General features: G+C 33.4%; 1 protein-coding gene across 1 annotated transcript in view; it reads right to left on the bottom strand.

The window, feature by feature from the left end:
* Window positions 1-1,992, bottom strand: part of Osi17 (DUF1676 domain-containing protein Osi17) — a 114,554-nt gene extending 112,562 nt beyond the window's left edge. The window contains exon 1 of the mRNA XM_072535526.1: window positions 1,329-1,992. Within this exon, the coding sequence (XP_072391627.1) occupies window positions 1,329-1,878 (550 nt within the window). The 5' untranslated portion in view covers window positions 1,879-1,992. The remainder of the gene's footprint in view (window positions 1-1,328) is intronic.
* Between the last annotated feature and the right edge of the window lie 17,246 nt (window positions 1,993-19,238).

Here is a 19,238-nt window from a genome sequence, read left to right as displayed (position 1 = left end):
AAAACCATGCAGAACATAATATTAATACTAGATAAAGAAGCAAAGAAGAGAGGGCTAGTAATAAACCAAAGCAAAACGAAATACCTCAAGTGTTCAAGGGAGAATACGAACATAGAGAAAGAAATTAAGCTTGGTGCATATACATTTGAAAGAGTACACCGTTTTAAATACCTGGGAGTGATGGTGAATGACAGAAATGATAGAACGGATGAAATAAATGAACGCATCCTACTGGGTAATAAAACCTACTAAAATTACCAAAAATTCCTGAAAGAAAAGTACATTAGTAAGAAAACCAAATTAAAAATTTACAAGACTGCAATCAGGCCAGTGATCACCTATGGTGCAGAGACGATGTGCCTAACACAAAAAGATGAAATGAGGTTGGAAATCCTAGAGAGAAAGATAATTCGACGAATAATGGGACCGGTGAGAAAATACCTGTAGGCGAATTTAGAAGATTAACCAATGAAGAAATTAAAGAAGTCATCGAGGGTGAAGACATAATCAAGTTCGTGAAGACGCAAAGGCTTAGGTGGCTGGGACACACAGAAAGAGCTAACCCAGACTCTATCCTAAAGCGAATAACTGGATGGAGACCAACAACAAAGAGACCAAAGGGGAGACCCAAAACAAGATGGAGAGATCAAGTCTTAGGAGACATAAAGAAGCTGAGAATCTACAATTGGAAGGAGCGCTGTAAGGACCGGAAAGAATGGAGGAAAATTGTAGACAGGGCCAAGTCACACACGCTGCTATAATAATAAAAAAAAACAACAGCGGACTGATTTTCCGCAATAAATAAATCAGAGAGCCCAAAAGGGCGGCAAACACTCCGCCAGGAGTGAATAAGCCATGATGATGATGAATACTCAGCAAAGAAAAGAATTATTTTAAAATAAAATATATAGAGATAATCAAGATATATATGTACTTCAAAAGGCGTGCAGTGTATTTTAAGAAATCAAAGTACTATCAAAGTACTGCCTTGTATGCACATTTGAACTCATTTAGTTTCAAAAAATGTCATTAATCAATTTATAAGTAGGATATTCAAACGTATTTGACAGTTTTATTGTATCTGATAACAGCTTATCTCTAAGAACAAGTAGTTAAAGGCAATAAATTGTTAAAAAGTATAAAATTAAATTATTTTATTGTCTAAAACAAATTGAGATACAACGTATTTTAAAACAAGATGTCACCAGACAACCCAATTTAATTTAAACTACTTTCTATGTTGCCCTCTATCGAGAAGACTATAGAACAACTTTTACCCCCACCAAATATGACGCGCAAATGTCATGCTTTGAAAACAAAATACTTACTGATGATTTTTCCAATCAGATTTGCGAATATTCTTCCTTCTCCTATTGATGTCTTCAGATCCCTTGGAATCAACTGTAGATTGAGCATAGTACCACTTTCGTCAAAACTCCTTGGTGAAATTTTTAATGTGGCACCAAGAAAAAAGGGATCAGGTAATTGAAGTTCCAGATCATGTGTCATTAAAAATTTTTTAGAATGATCTTTTAGTGATCGAGATATTTCTTCGAACGGTGATTCGTCTCCAATTAGGAAGTTGTTGTCGATACCCGTTCTTATAGATTCGTTAATGGGGGCCTGGTAAATAAAATTGTTTTTCGAAAATTTCATAAAACTAGTAAAATTCACGTCATGATCGTAGTCAAAGGTATTTTTAAGAAAATTATAAATACTGTTCTTGATACAAGATACCGTCGGTTCTTGACAGTCCCGTACCAAACCGAACCACAAGTCATTGCCGGCAGTAAGCGCAGTAACATTGTTAAAAGTACTATTAGATCCGAAAACTTGAGCATTTGACACTATTGCAATAATTATGAGGTAGCTTAACATGCTGTCTTTGATTAAAGAGTACTTCAAATATGAATGACCACTTTCGCTTCACAGCGTTGCAGACGATCGCCGCATGATATTCAGGGCATGCTTTGGCGCGCTCTTTCACCGACCGGTTCGCATCGAGAACTGAAGTAAGAGAGGCTATTTACTTTATCATTTCTTGACATACTTACCCAGTGTGATACCCCTCTTTTTCTATCTGAGTACAAGCTGAAGAAATGAAGTGTTGTTCTTGGAATTCAATATTGTCTGGCCGATTATTTGCTAATAAAATTTGCACTTAGGCGAGGCTAATGATTGGAAGCTTTGTCTGAATGAATTTTTATGAGTAAACCTCTATTTTATCTGTCTTCCTGTACAGGGTGTCCCAAATTGGTATGTTTTAGGAGATAGAAAAAAAAAGTTTAGATGTCACGACTTTTTTCGTTAAGGTAACGATTACCTAATCAAATCATCAATCGCTCCCCACGTTAGCGAGATACAGGACGATTATTGAAAAATGTCGAAAACGACAGGGTTAAATATCTTCTTTATGAAGAAAAATTTTAAAAAACTTTATAAAACTTTTGATAGACATATTATGGAAGCGTTCAGTGGCGTACGAAATTTTGTTAGGGGGTCTCACTAAGGAAATATAAGACCAACTTCTCTTTTAATTGATCTGACATATTATATATCTATTTTTAGTAGTTGGAGCTATTCTGCAAATAAATTCTTTATTTGACATCACGTTACAGACACTTAGAAACAAAACACTCAGTAACTCAGTACTTAATAATCAGAATTAACTTTACGAAAATATTAACATTATAATAAAAATTAAAACAACAATAACACACATAGGACCAACTAGAATTATATATATATATATATATATATATATATATATATATATATATATATATATATATATATATATATATATATATATATATATATATATATATATTGAAAAAGTTGTATTTTATTAATTTTATTTTTATTTATAATAAATGTTGTAATTTTTAAAATATGTGGTTCGTTGTTTAATTTAATATATACCTCAGCTAGCTCAATTATGTGTTCTAAGCAATCTGTCACTGTGTGACGTCGACTCTGTAGTCTCCTGGTAAAGTTAAAAAAAAAACCCAAAATTTACTTTAAACTTTTGATAAATTAACCCAAATGAAGCACGTTATTTATTAATATTGAACAAATTTATTATAAACAATAAAATTCGTCTGCAACTTGGGTTGCCTTTAAAAATTTACAAAAAAAATAGGAATCGTATAAATCTTAATGTGGTTTAGTGTCGTGACAATAAAAATTTATTACAAAATGTGGAGACTCTCTACAAGTACCTAAAAACTAAATAAATATTGCAACTTTATAAAGTGTTTAAATGAAGTTTAAAGAAAAAGAAAATGAACACCTTATTCCGCTGACTTTTAACTTGCATTCAAATATAATCAAAATTTCAAATGATCCCCAAAATTATTATCCAACCTCACTTTAAAGCAGTTCTGATTTATTTAAAGAAAACTAACTACTCGCAAAATAATCGGTGAAACTGGAATATCAATCCTCTCTTCGGAAGTTAAGGTACGTACTATTCTATTTTTAATTTAATGATCATTAATATTTTCAATTTTTTTTAAGGCCTATCGCAATTATGTTAATTCATGAATTTTAATTTTCTCAGTTTAAATGACATTTCTGTACTCCAATAATAATTTATAAGTCAAATTGTTTCTCTTACTCTCTGAAACAAATTCTGGATATCTCTGCTGTGGAAACTGTGGAAAAACTAAAATTCTAATTAGACGAGTTAAAAAAAACACTCCCGACCTATTCCACAGTTTCAGGGCTCCACTTCGTCGAAAAAATCCTCGTCAGCCTCCCCAAAAAAACCATTATCCGTTGCTAACAGCAACCAACGTTCTTTTTCTTTTCGTCTTCTATTTTTTTTAAACCATAAAACTGTCCTGTTCTGACACATTTGTCAATCAACATTAATTTCTCATAATCACTTTAATCACATCTAATTTGGGAATTTATAAAAAAAAATGTTCAGATATAAAACTTATTCTATTACAATGCTAATACAATTTATTCTTTTCATCTCCACATCATTGTAATTTCTTATTTAACAAAACCCCTATTAATTTAGCTCCCACAGACTTGCTTGACAGTTTATTTTCTGACGTCTTTTAAAATTTCTGTTTAAATATTTTTTAAGAATTCTTCTTTTTTTGTTCTTTTTTAAGGTTTAGACGATTCACCTATACACTAGGCAACTATACTATTCAGAAATTATTAACACTATACCAGGTAAGTCAAAATTAATTTATTTAACAATTTACTAATCTTTTTCTCTCTTTTATTTCAGAGTCGAATTTTTCTCTCTTTTATTTCATAGTCGAACCCACATTGTGATGGCTTCATGAAATTCATGAACAACAAACTCATATAAAAATCCATTTAAGTTGTATCCTTTTTAACATATTGAAATCATTTCAATATATAATATATATATATATATATATATATATATATATATATATATATATATATATATATATATATATATATATATATATATATATATATATATATATATATATATCGCTCTTCTAATTCCTTCATTCCAGGAGCGTCGAGGTCTACCTCTTTTTTCTTCTTCCAGGAGGCTTCCATCTGTGAAGTTTTTGTGGCCAACGTTCGTTAGGCATTCTCAATAGGTGTCCAAACCAACTAGAATTCATTTTACAAAAATTTAAAACTTATAATAAATATTCAACATGTCCCCTGTTTTGTTATAATAATAATTGACAACTTTTCCTTGCAGATCTTACTCAATTGAGTATATGCATTGGCTTTATGTTTCTAAATACTTCATAAATGCTTTGGAATTATTATTTCTTAGTATTAAAGCCAGTTTTATAAATACTGTTTTTTTCAATACCCAAATTAGGAGGATTTAGTTCTGGTGAACAAGAATCATAAGTTTCAATCCACCCATAATGAAATTTTTTATTTAAATAATTTTCAACGAATTCGGCATTATGGACCGGTGCTCCATCTTGTTAAAACAAAAATGTATTTAAAACCAATAATTTATAAATAAACCAATTTTTATGCTTGACAAAATACTAACGTTAAAACCGAATCTCTCTTATCTCCTGATCCACTAAACTTAGTGAGTCATTCCAATATAGTTCATTGTGTCAGTTAAATATACAACTATTACCTATTGTCTTTTAATATTATAACCTACTCTACGAAATGAACATTTTTACAAGATGTAACAATATGTTTTTTAAACAATATTTGGACAGATAAGACACCAATACCAAATAGTTGGAAAGAGTACCTGGTAATTCCGATTAAAAAACCTGGCAGACCAGAACGTGATCCAAGTTCTTACCGACTATCTCCTACCTCCTTATCTTCATGTGTCTTAAGAACATTAGAAAGAATAATTAAAAATAGATTTGAACATTGGCTAGAACACGATGGTATACTTCCAAGTTCCCAACATGGGTTACTTCAATTCAGCTTAATTTTACATGATTGTTGATTTTAAACAAAAAAATTAAAAAAAACTGTTTAAACAATGAATTAATTTATAAAAAGTTAGTGCACTAAAATTTTTTAAGACCTATCACATCACAAAATAATTATCTAAATATCTGCCATAGTTTTTGCCATAGTTATTTTATTTAAACTTTTACATTGGAATTTAGGTATACCCAGAATACCGAGGAACGGCCTTAAGTTTTACATTCCTTTCCGTTTCTTCCGTGTAAACGCAGAACCGGAACAAAGTTTGATATTATACTAAGAAATAAATAAATAATGAAGAAAACGAAAAGGCCAAGAAATATATTTTATTTAATTACATAAACGTTTCATAGATAGTTACCAAAACTTGGATGTTAAAGGAATTTATTTGGAGTATATAATATTTGTTTTAATACATATATTTGTCTTTTGAGTTTAAACCATCATCCGCGCTATGGTCAAATTAAAACACCCTAAGAAAATCATATAGAAGATCAGACCGTGATATAAGTAAAAATGACAACTTGAAATCAAAATCAAATGTATGTTTTTACTATCTCAATGCGAACAAAAATACAGAGTTTCCAGCGAGCTTTGAGTTGTTCCTGCTATGATATAGTAATGATTGCAGAGATTTGGTTGAATTCAGATTATTTTGATGCTGAAGTGGGAGTTCTAGAGTATGACATTTACAGATGTGATCGTGAAGTGGGGTTAAACACTCTAAAGACACGTGGAGGTGGTGTATTAATCGCAGCTAAAAAGAGTCTTTCTACTCAAAGAATCGTAGTTTCTCTTGTTGACTCTGACATATATCAGTTATACCTAACATTTAAAATCAAAACTCAAAATTTTGTTAATGGCTGTGTATATATACCTTCTCCATCACCTTCTCAGTTTTATTTAAGACATTGTGAAACTATTGAGTTATGGTGTTACCGTCGCATGCTCAGAATCCCGTGGACAGCACACATATCTAACTAACGCGTGCTAGAGACCGTGCACAAAGAGCGAGAATTGATCAACATCATCAAAATGAGAAAGGTCCAATACTTCGGTCATATAATGAGAGGACCTAAATATCGCTTACTTCGGTTAATCATTCAGGACAAAATCGAAGAAAAACGTTGGGTCGGAAGAAAACAACTGTCCTGGCTGCGTAACATTAGACAATGGACAGGTCCAACGGTTCGAGGAACTGTTTCATCTAGCTGCCGACCGAGAATCATTTCATCAGCTTGTCATATGACGATAGCCAACGCTTGAATACAAGCACGGGAAACAAAGAAGAAGAAGAAACTATTGAATATGTTTACAGTAATTTTTCAGATAGTGTTTGTCTTGGCAGGTGATTACAACCTAGCACAAGCTAATTGGGGCAATGATGAATTGGGATTGACAGTGACGTGCACTGGAAATGACTCTGTAAGTATTGTAGCAAATTGCTTTAGTTTCTATAACTTTTTTCAAAAGAATGATATTTTGAACAGCAAACGAGTCCCATTGGAGCTGGTTTTTAGTAATTTGGAATCTAGTAATGTCATTCCAGCAGTAGATAAAATTTTTGAGAATAGTTTAAATCACACAGCTATTAGCTTTTAATTAGTGTGTGAAGAAAATTTTGATGTTATGAATTACGAGGAATACTTTTATGAATTCAAAAATGGTAACTACTTTTCAAAATATAATTATTTAGCAAGTATAAATTAAGAGGGATTGTTTTTTATTGGTACAGTTGATAGTATGGTAGTCATTTTTTATGATATAATTTACTCGCTGATAGAACACTTTGTTCCACTAAAGAAATATAAAACCTCTACATTCCGCTCTTGGTTTTCGTCAGAGCTGCGTAACCTAATTATATGTAAAAAACAGGCCCACAAACAATTTAAAATTAGTGGTAGGCAAGATGATTATGACAGTTTTGTGGCTTTAAGAAACCAGTGTGAAATTTTAAGAGCAGACTGTCAGAAACAGTATTTAGATGGGATACAAAATAACATTTCCGATAATCCAAAATATTTTTGGTCTTACATTAAAAGCAAAAGAAATGGGTATAATATCCATCCAGAATGGTCTATAATGAAAGGGTTGGCTTAAATGTCAAGGTTACTTAGCTTGCCAATATGTTCGCAGAATATTTCTCATCAGTCTACTCAGATGAACAACCAGATACTTACCTTTTATTAGTTTTGACAGTTTAATTTTTTTGGGTTCTATAATACTTACAGCTACTAAGGTCTATGATACTATTGCAAGTTGTAACAACCGATTAGGTGCAGGGCCGGATGAAATCCCACCCTATTTTTTGAAAAAATGTATATGTGTATTTACAAAAACAATTTTGTTTATTTTTAACAGATCTCTTGGTATAGCTAGCTTTCCCAGTCTCTGGAAGAAAAGATTTTTAAAGCCGATTTTTAAATCGGGTGCAACGAACGATATATCAAACTATAGAGCTGTCTGTAATTAGTTAGAGCTGCCCAAGTTGCTTGATTGTTTGGTTAGTAAGAAACTGACATGGAGTTTTAAAGGCATTTTCAGTACTGAACAATTTGGTTTTATGAGAGGGAGGTCAACAGATGCCAACCTAGTTTTGTATGGCAGTCATATATATAAGAGCTTTGAAGAGGAATTCCAGGTTAACTCACTCTATACTGACCTTTCCAAAGCATTTGATCGTGTCAACCATGGGGTCCTTTTACAAAAACTAAGAGCTTTTGGGTATTTTGGATCCCCTTCTTCAGTGGATTTCAGAATTTGTTAGTGACCATATGCAGGCAGATAACTTGGGTGACACTTCAATTGAAATGACAGTTCCATCGGGCGTGCCACAAGACTCCCATTGTGGCCCTCTTTTCTTTTGCTTGTTTTTGGTTGTACATAAATAACTTGCACTACTACATAAAGTATCAGATTTGGGAATCTGGTTAGACACCAAACTGTCACTCTCAATCCACATCAATCAAGTAACAAACATAGCGATGAAAGTGCTGGGATTTATCCAAGGCACATCTGTGGACCTATCTTTGTATATATTTAGAAAGCTTTATTGTGGTCTCATTAGGCCCATTCTGGAGTTTGGATCAGTTGTATAGTCCCCATCATACAACTGGTACATTCAGCAGATTGCAAGAGTCCAGAATACATTTTTGAGGGTAGCATCCAAGAGTGGATGCAAGAGAGAGGAATACGACTATCAGTGGGTAAGAGATAGTCAACTTACCAACACTTGAGTCAAGGAGAACATTGTAGATTTATGTTTCTTACACAAAGTTATTAATGCTTTTATAGATTGTCCTCAACTCTTATCGCTTGTTAGTCTTAAAGTTCCTAGTAGAAGCAACAGACACTCAGAAATCTTTTCAGTGCCATTTCACCACACTAATTATGGTATCAATGAACCAACTACACGGTTGGTCCGGAGTGCTAATAGCCTACCAAGACAAATGGATATTTTTGACTCCAAAATTAGTTTGTTTAACCCTTAAGTACCATGGCGGGGTCAAAATTGACCCCCCGAGTTTTTAATGCCAAGTTTCGCTACCGAAACATAGATTGAGCCTTGCGCGCTTTCTGCTAATCTTCGACCGGTAGGTGATTTATCGATCTACGAAAATTCCGTTAGTTTATCTGTTACTACTGCAGAGTTAGGCACGCATGGTATAAGTGTTTATAGTGCAATTAACGAGTAATTTGAAATGGCGGGGTGTAGTCGCAATAAACGTCCTCTGACACAGAAAGAACTTGAAGAGGAGGGACAAAAAATTATAGACAATGGACTAGATAGTGACAGTGAGTTTTTAGAGCAGGCTAGTGAACACAGTGATCACGAAACAGACAGTGAAGAGGAATGGGACGATGATGACGAAAAAAATTGGCAAATTAATAATTGCGAAACTGGTAGTGAATATTCGGGTGAAGAAAGTAATATATCTGACTCAAGGGATGTGTTTTATGGCAAAAATAGGTACAAGTGGTCTAAAACTTCTTCCACCTTTATAGGGAGTTCCTCAGCAAACTTGTTTACCGAGAGAAATTCGTAGTGCCATTTTTAAAGTTTCCGGACTTCAGGAACCAATGCCTGCCGCAAATCCAGAGCCACAACGATGAAAAAAGAGGGGAAGGTGTAAAATATGTCCATATTCCAAAAACCAAAAGAAAGAAAGCTCATCGTGCGATAAATGTCGAGATTTTATTTGCAAAAATCATTCCCGCATACAGACGTTATAAGCTGTGTTGAAACTTAAGGTAAAATCATGCTTGTCATTTTTGAGATACGAAATCTAAATCGATTTTTTTTAATTTTAGGTAGGAGCTATGATACCTAGATTTCACCATTGGATATAAAAAAACTGCATTGTTATTATTTTTCTTATAATTCGAGAAAGTGCATAGATATGTTAATTTGACTGAATACAAAGTTTTTTTTTAAATAAAGTTATATCTAATTTTTGGCCATGGTAGTTAAGGGTTAAAAAACAACTAAAAAGTATCTTACAATAGGTTTGTTGTAGTTCTGTATTATTCTTATATGTTTGTATTATTCTGGGGTGTTTGTTATTTTAACAATTTATTGTTGTTATGGTGTAACTTTGTAAAACTTGTGATTGTTAATTTAATAATTTATTGTTTTTAAGATGTAACTTTGTAAAAATTGTAAGTAAATGGATGCCGTATATAAATAAATAAAAATATAACGAAAAGATCTAAATTAATAATAAACTGAAAATCATTTTTTTGTTAATGGCATGGATAGATTTAGAAAACCCATTAACTTCAAGACAGCTAGTCTAATCAGTCTGTCATTCATAGTGTTACTTTACCTTCAAGAAATTTAATATTTCATATTCTTAATCTATAATTATTACTAATAACAGCAACATACTACAGTTAGTTGTAAGAAACCACTAACAAAATTTAGTTAAGGTGACTGGTTTACAGTTATACATAAATTTATATTTAAATAAATTTTAAAAAACAGTCTATTTAGAATAAAAATTTACAAGAGATATAAATAATATAATAAAATAGAAGGTAGTTATTTTATTAGTAATAAAATTATAGTGTTTGGTTATATAAAAGTCATTCTTCTTCTTTGTCTGCGGCGCTTGTATTCAAGCGTTGGCTATCGTCATATTGACAAGCTGATGAAATGATTCTCGGTCGGCAGCTAGATGAAACAGTTCCTCGACCGTTCGACCTGTCCATTGTCTAATGTTACGCAGCCAGGACAGTTGTTTTCTTCCGACCCAACGTTTTCCTTCGATTTTGCCCTGAATGATTAACCGGAGTAAGCGATATTTAAGTCCTCTCATTATATGACCAAAGTATTGGACCTTTCTCATTTTGATGATGTTGATCAATTCTCGCTCTTTGTGCACGGTCTCTAGCACGCGTTCGTTAGATATGTGTGCTGTCCACGGGATTCTGAGGGTAACACCATAACTCAAACGCTTCTAATTTGTTAAGATTTTTTATTTTTGTTGTCCAGGTTTCACATCCATAGAACAAAGTGGACCAGACGTAGCACTTTAATACTCTTAGACGTGTGGTCAACGACAGATTTCTACTGCATAATACAGAACGCCAGTTAATAAAGTTTTTCCGTGCGAGTTCTATTCTGGTCGAAATTTCCCCGTCACTTTCAACCCTGCAGTCAATCCAGCTACCCAGATATCTAAAGTGTTTCACCCTTTCCAGGATTTTGTTATCTAATCTTAGTACTGAGTCTTTGATATTAATTTTTCCGACCACCATCCATTTTGTTTTTTTTTTTGCGTTGATTGTTAAGCCCTTTTCAGTGCATTCGTTGTTTACAGCATTCAACAGGGTTTGAAGATCTTCTAGACTCTCTGCCATTATTGCGGTGTCATCGGCGTATCTGATGTTGTTAATAATTTCACCACCGATCTTAACACCTTCGCGGCGATTATTTAACGCTATTTCAAAAACTGGTTCAGTGTAGGCATTAAACAACATCGGTGACATAACACATCCCTGTCTGACACCACGCTTAATAGAAACTTTAGCTGAAACCTCTTGGTCCACCTTAACACAAGCGGTCTGATTGTAGTAAAAAATAAAAGTCACTACTGAAAGATAAACTTCATTACCAATTAAAAACCTTTTTATAGACATTTTTTCCTAAAACATGAATATCCTTTTTAACACCTAATTGTAGATAATTAATCTACATATGAAGTGAGTCGTTTTGTAGGTAATTTATTTAGTGTGAGTAAAAATTAACGTAAGCAATCAAACAATAGTACCCAGCTTGAGAGACTTGTACACTCGCTAAGTATAACATTAAAGTGATTTAATTCACTGGAGCGGGGAGGATTACCTGGTATTATCAGGAATCACTCCACTCTGCCCAAACGCTCCAAACCATCCATTCTACCCCCTCCCAATGGCGCTCTGATGTACTATAGAAGCACTCTTATCAGCAAAGGGCTTCTCGTGTTGAAGTTTTTGGTACAGGCCTTCCACACGGAATCCTACCCCGAACAATGCAGTCCAGCGTAAGGAGCTTTATTCCCGCTATCTCTAGTGACTTATCATCGATCTGTATTGCTTGGTCGGGCTCCGAGTCCCCTTTCTAAGCTACACCTAGTTAGGTGACTCGGCGTTCCAGGATGTGGGCCCTCATGCTCGTTTTTTGCATAATGTTAGTATTTTTTGTGGCTTGGCTTTTGTTAACTGTTTTATTAATTTTTTTTTGGTGACTGAAGCGGTTTTTTGTGTTTTTTATAGATTTTTTTTTGGGAGCTGTATGAAACATATAAAATCAACATTAGTAAATACACTGCCATACCAAAGTTTAGTGCGTTGTCTTCTTTTGATAGAGCTGCGAATATCTAAACTTTATTATATGTTTACTAATGTTTGGGTCTCTTGTGCTTCGATCTATGGTACACGTCATTTCTTAATATCTTTCGCAGGATCCGATTTGGGTAGTCTTCTAACTTAACGAATTTTGTTCAATCTTTTTCCTCCATTATATCTAGTATCCTTATTGGTTTTAGGTCTCTGAATAGAAACCTCTCAGCGACGTATCTGGGCACGTTTGCAGCATCTCTAAGGCAGTTTTTGTGTCCTGCTTGAATCTTCTTTTTATTGTTGGGACTTCTATGTCCTCATTATTATGTAATTATTGGTAGTATGATGCTATTTATCAGTCTGAATTTTATTTTTATAGCTAATTTTCTTCTTCTTCCTGCGAGTCCTGTTATTGCGACTCTGCAAATTGCTGTTTTCTTGACTGTCGCATGAACATGTGGTGTAAATGTTAGACCCTGGTCCATTGTGATTCCTAGGTATTTTGCTTCGTTTTGCTATTCGATGGGTATATCTTGCACTGTTAGCTGTTCTTCTGTGTTATCTTTTCTCTTTTTAAAGATAACCACTTGGGTCATTTCTGGATTTATTGCTATTTTCTATTGGATACTCCATTCTTCTATTGTATCCAATACCGTCTGTAGATTTCTTACAGCTGTATATAAACTCTTATTTTATATGTTAGTCCCTTATGCCACACTCTATCAAAGGCTTTGCTTACATCCAGAAAGGCTGCTCCTGTATGTTTCTTGTCGTTGAAACTAGCTGTTACATATTCTGTACGTCTGAGTACTTGTAGTTCGCTGGAATGTTGAGCTCTGAATCTGAATTGTGCTTCTGGGATTAACCCTAGCCTATAAGTCTCTGATTGGAGTCTGGTTTGGATGACTTGCTCCACTATCTTACTGACTGCTGGAAGTAAGCTAATCGGCCTGTAATTTTTCGTAAATATGTGGTTCTTTCCTGACATTGGTATCATGATTACATTGACTTTCTTACATCTGTTTGGGAGCCTGTATCTTAGTATTGCGTTTGTTATGTTTGTCAGATATACAACTGCTTTCGAAGGAAGATACTTCAGAGCTCTGCTAGTGATTTTTTCTGGACCAGATGCTTTCGTTGGTAAACTTTTTCTAATCAGTTAACTTATTTGTCTTGGTGATATGGGATTTATTATTTCTTCTTGTACTTCGGGCGTTTCTAGTTATGTTTCTTCTAAAAATTTGTTTTATAAAAACAAATAAGACCATTTGTTTGTTTTTCTCTGAATTAATAATTAAATTATACATTTTCTATAAATTATCACACCAGAAATCCGAATTTAGACAGTTTTGCTCTATAGCCTATAAATACACAATATTTTTTTTCTTGAATCGTACTATATTTAATATAAAATCAGTATTTTAGTCTGAATTATATTACCTTTAGAGGTAATATAATTCAGTGTCTTTTGAACATGAAAGTGTCATGAAAAAATTTTTCTCTTTGCGGATGTGCAAATAATAAACATCTGTTGCGTATGAAATATTTACCACATCTGTATATTTGTTGTATTTACTTGTATTTGTATATAATTCTCGTTTTGGGTTCTAAGAAAAAAAAAAGAAAGTGATCATCAGTGTTTTATTAAGTGTTTACGAGATTTAATAAAATCAGTAAATATATATTTTATGATAATTTTAATAATATGATCTTTACTTCACTAGATTTAAACTAAATACTAACTGAATAAATACTAATATGCAGGTCGAAAAGAAGAAGTCTAGGACACTCATTAAACAGATGGAACAAAGTTTGATGTCGAAACAGGCTACAAGTACGTAATCCCTTGAATGAACATGATAAAAAGAGTACCACCATATTTTAGACAACTATATCTTAGCTTAGACAAATACATGGTTTAAATTACACCCTCGCAGATTGTACACTTGGACTTCACCACAACACAATGAAAACAGAGTAATCCGTAACCAAATAGATTACATATTGGTCAACAAAAGATATCACAATGCAATCATCAGTGCAAAAACATATCCTGGAACTGACATCAATTCCGATCATAATCCTGTTGTTGCAAGAGTTCGCGCAAGATGGAAACTAGTAAAGAAACAAAAACCTCAACACCAACTATTAGACATCCAATTATTGAAAAACGACACCATACATCAGACAGTAAATAAAGAATTAAACAAAAATTTAGGAAATATCGACCACAATAGAATTAGCGAGTACGATGACATAAACGTTCTGTGGAAAACTATTAAAGAACAAATGAACATTGTAACGGAAAAACATCTAAAAGTAACACCTATAAATAACAAACAGGAATGGATGACAGAAGAGATTTTACAATTAATGAACAAACGAAGAGAATCCAAAGGAAAAAATGACAAGGACGGAGAATACAAAAGACTAAATAGAATAATTCGAAAAAAAATAACCGAAGCAAAAGAGAAATGGCTGGAAACAAAATGCGTTGAAATAGAAGAACTACAAGAAAGGCACGATTTTTTTAATTTACATAAAAAGGTAAAAGAGTTTACATCGACTACCAAGAGAACGACTTTTCACGCCATGCTGAACACGGATGGCAAACTGCTAGAATCAACGGAAGACAAACTGAAAGAATGGGAAAACTATATTAAAATTCTTTTTCACGAAATACGAGAAGAACCAAGATTGGAAAATAACAACGAAGGGCCAACAATTCTGAAATCTGAAATCATAAATGCAATTAATCATCTTAAAACAAATAAAAGCCCAGGTCCAGACGGAATATACCCAGAAACGTTAAAATTAATCAGCGAAGAAAATATCGAAATATTTGTCCTTTTATTCAATCGCATTTATGATACAGGTAAAATACCCCAAGATTGGCTGGAGTCAATATTCATCCCACTACCAAAAAAGCCAAACCCACATGCAGTAAAAGTCCTACTAAAAATTGTACATAATCGTATCTATAGAAAGTGCGAAACAATCATCGGAGACGATCAGTTTGGATTCAGAGCCGGCATGGAAACGAGAGAAGTCCTGTTCAGTTTACTAGTTCTCGCCCAAAAATGCTACGACCAACAGAAAGATATATTTATATGCTTTATAGACTTCGAAAAAGCATTTGATAGAGTAAGACACGACCTACTATTAGAACGTTTGCAAGAAGTCGGTTTAGATGGAAAAGACATCAAATTCTTAAAAAACTTGTACTGGAACCAAAACGCCAGAGTTAGGATCGAAGGTTCCACATCCGCAGAAGTAGAAATTAGGAGGGGAGTTAGACAAGGATGTGTTCTGTCGCCTCTGCTGTTTAATCTTTACTCCGAAGAAGCATTGGAGGATTCCAAGGATGGAGTCAAGGTGAATGGCGTAAATATCAACAGTATCAGATACGCCGATGATACAGTGTTAATTGCGGATTCCGACGTAGGTCTACAACGACTCATCGACAAGACCAACTCGACCTGTGAGCAATTTGGTATGAAAATAAACATTAAAAAAACCAAAGTGATGTCAAACCGAAAAAACCAAAACGTACCTCAACCTTGCATAATAAATGGGCACATTTTAGAACAGGTCAATAGATTTAAGTACCTGGGATGTTGGATCGATAGCAGCCTAAATCCTGATCTAGAAATAAGATCGAGAATAGAACAGGCCAGAAAATCTTTCGAAAAAATAAAAAAACTGCTTTGTGATTCTCGAATAAAACTCGAAATTCGACTACGTTTATCAAAATGCTACGTCTGGTCGACTCTTCTATATGCAGTTGAAACGTGGACCCTAAAAACATCAACCGTAAATAAATTGGAGGCCTTTGAAATGTGGATCTACCGGAGAATGCTCAAAATTTCATGGACATCGCATACCTCAAACGAAGAAGTGCTGCATAGAATAGACAAGGAAAGAACTTTTTAACACAGTAAAAGTTAGAAAAACATCATACCTAGGCCACATACTGAGAAATAATAAGTACCAATATGCCCAACTTATAGTGAAAGAAAAAATCGAGGGAAAGAGAGGCCTAGGAAGGAAAAGACTATCGTGGCTCAGAAACATTCGACTATGGACAGGGCTGAATTTTGAACAGCTAATAAGAACAGCTGAAGATAGAGAAGATTTTAAAATTGTAGTAGCCAACCTCTATTGAGGAGAGGGCACTTTAAGAAGAAGATATCTTAGCTGTATCAATAATGTAATAATAAGTCTTGGCAACAGCAACCACGACCAACCGTATAGAAAGAACTATATAATCCTCGAACTTTAACTCTAACAATTGACCAAAAATAGGGAAAAATTCAACATACCCTTGTGTCAGTTGAAAAAAAAACCTTCAAACCACTTAGAGAAAACACAAAACCTTGGATGACAGTAGAAACTCTTGAACTTAAGGAAGAACGAAGAAAACATAAAGTAAAAGACCTGAATAAATACGAAGAAATTCAGAACAACATTATAAAGAAAATTCCATGGCAAGAGAGAGGAGACTCTCCGACAGATCCAAGGAAAAAGAAGATCTGGATAAAAAATATGATACTTTAATTTACACAAAAAAAATCAGAAGAAACAGTTACTAGAAAAAGTTTTCGTTTCACAAAAACGAATATTCTTCAAAATGAACCACTTACATCTAAAAGCTATTTAATGATTAAAGAAAAGAAATACCATCAGAAATCACAGAGGATACCGGACCACCACTATTATGGAAAGAAGTCATCTATGCCATCAAAAACACAAAAGAGGAGAAAGCTACCGCACGAGAATATGTGCTCATGGAATTATTCAAACCAGAACACCCGAGATATCAAAATCTCAGAGAGGAGTCCGCCACGATTGCGTGCTATCGCCACGCATCTTCAATTTCTACAGTCAAGCGGTATTTAAAGAAGCGCTCTCAAATCCAATAGAAGGTATATCTATCAATGGAGAAGTTTTGGACAACTTGCGTTTTGCACACGATACAGTAATAATGACAGATATCAACAATGATTTACAGAACGTAATGCAACGAGTTAATGAATGCTGTCATGAATACGGACTAACGAAGAAAAAGGATGAATTTGAAAAACTAAATGCATGATCATGACTAAATCAGCAGATGTAAATATCCAATTCATTATTGAGGATACTGTAATTTTGAGTGTAGATACAAATACTTAAAAACATATAACAAATACAAATATTTAAAAACATATAACAAATAACAATAAATGAAGACCATACCAAAGAAATTAAGACACGTATTTAGATAGCACGTGCATCATTCGTTATACATAAAAAGTTTCATTGTTGTCGGAATATAAGATTAGGATTACGCCTAAGAATGCTTCGGTGTTACGTATCCATTACTCTTCCTTGTGGCTTGAAAGCATAGACATTAAAACAAGTGCCTCTGAATAAGTTGGTCGCCTAAAAGACGAAAACTTGGGTTTTAGGATATGTTATCAGAGCGCAAAGATACTCATTATTGTAGCTTTTTAGGTAAGGCAACATTCGAGAAAAGCGAGGAAATGTGGGAAGACGAAGAATATCGTGGCTTAAGAACTGAAGAAAATGGTTTGAATGCAGTCGTGCGGAGCAATTTAAAGCAGCAGTCAACAGAATCCGCATAGCCATGATGATTTTCAACCTTCGATAGAAGATGGAACTTAAAGAAGAAGATAATCCTACTCATTACTGAACTTTTGCAAATACTCCAACAAAAAAAGGATTCTATTCAATAATTCATTTTGCGGTTTTTTACTGTGGCAAGATGCTAATTTGGTGATTAAAACAGTTATTCTTTTATTTTCACCTAGCACCGATAATTTAAAAATCTAGTAATATTCAGTTCAGCTATTAAGTGTATTAATTGTGACAATATTAAGCAATTTATGAAGATTTGTCTATATTTTTTAGGTGCCAAGTTTTCAGTCACACGTAACATATAGCTTAGTTATCTTCCCGGAGCAATCGATATAAATTTGTTACCACAATAAATCAATAAAGTTTTTACCACCTACGACAATAAAACTCACAAAAATTGGTTATGGTCTTAAAAAGCATATACTTATTCAAATATTGGTAAGCTGTAATTTCATGATATGTGACACTTTGTTGATGGTCAGTCGGTCGCTTTCTATGTCATGATCAAAATGATTCAATAGTTACGTTCATTCGATTTTGTAACTTAGTAACATGATGACATAAAAAATACGGATGCGGCAAACTTGAACTTGAGTTTTTTCACTGCTCTTGACTATAAATATTTCAAAAACCGTCTGGCAGAGTTGGATTAAGTGTGCAGACACCATATATCATTTCTAACATTTTTTTAATAAATTAATGTTAGAAATTTGTTAACGACCGCTTTAGCAAGAACTAAACTTATTAATGTAAATATTAATCAATTTTTTTTAAATACGCTTGTTAATTTTTTCCCGGTTGTTGAAAATCACTGGTGGTTAAACTGGTTTTAATTCAAACAAATTTTTTTACGGAGACCTACTTATGACTGAGATGGCAATAAAAAAATATTATTAATAAAATATTTCCTTTAAAGTTTATTCATCTATATATGTATATCCGTCGTGAGACTGGCATTAAAATATCACCAAAAAGACTGACCGGAGTTTTAAGTAGATCCTGTGCTTATAGTCAAAGATCCCAAATCACCCAGACGTTACCTATTTTTTCACTTTTTGCGTTACTGTTCTAGTGTTGATATATCGTGGGCTTACTGCAAAAATTCGTTAAGTCCACGTTTTCTCATTTTTCGGGTTTGTTCATAGGGACTATTAGAAAGAGAGAAATTAACGACTGGTAAAACTTGTTTAGTAAAAGCACTTTTCTAAACGTTAATACTAAATGTGACCAAAATAATATACTAACTATAGTAGAAATCCTCAATTTAGAAGAGTGATTTCATAGTTTTAACGCCAAATATCCTCAAATTTAAATGTACACAGCGGCCCTCGAAAACTACCCGTTTTCTCAAT

Source organism: Diabrotica undecimpunctata, chromosome 6 (genome assembly GCF_040954645.1).
Source record: "Diabrotica undecimpunctata isolate CICGRU chromosome 6, icDiaUnde3, whole genome shotgun sequence".
In the NCBI taxonomy this organism is placed as follows: domain Eukaryota; kingdom Metazoa; phylum Arthropoda; class Insecta; order Coleoptera; family Chrysomelidae; genus Diabrotica; species Diabrotica undecimpunctata.
This window is presented reverse-complemented; position numbering and strand designations above follow the sequence as displayed.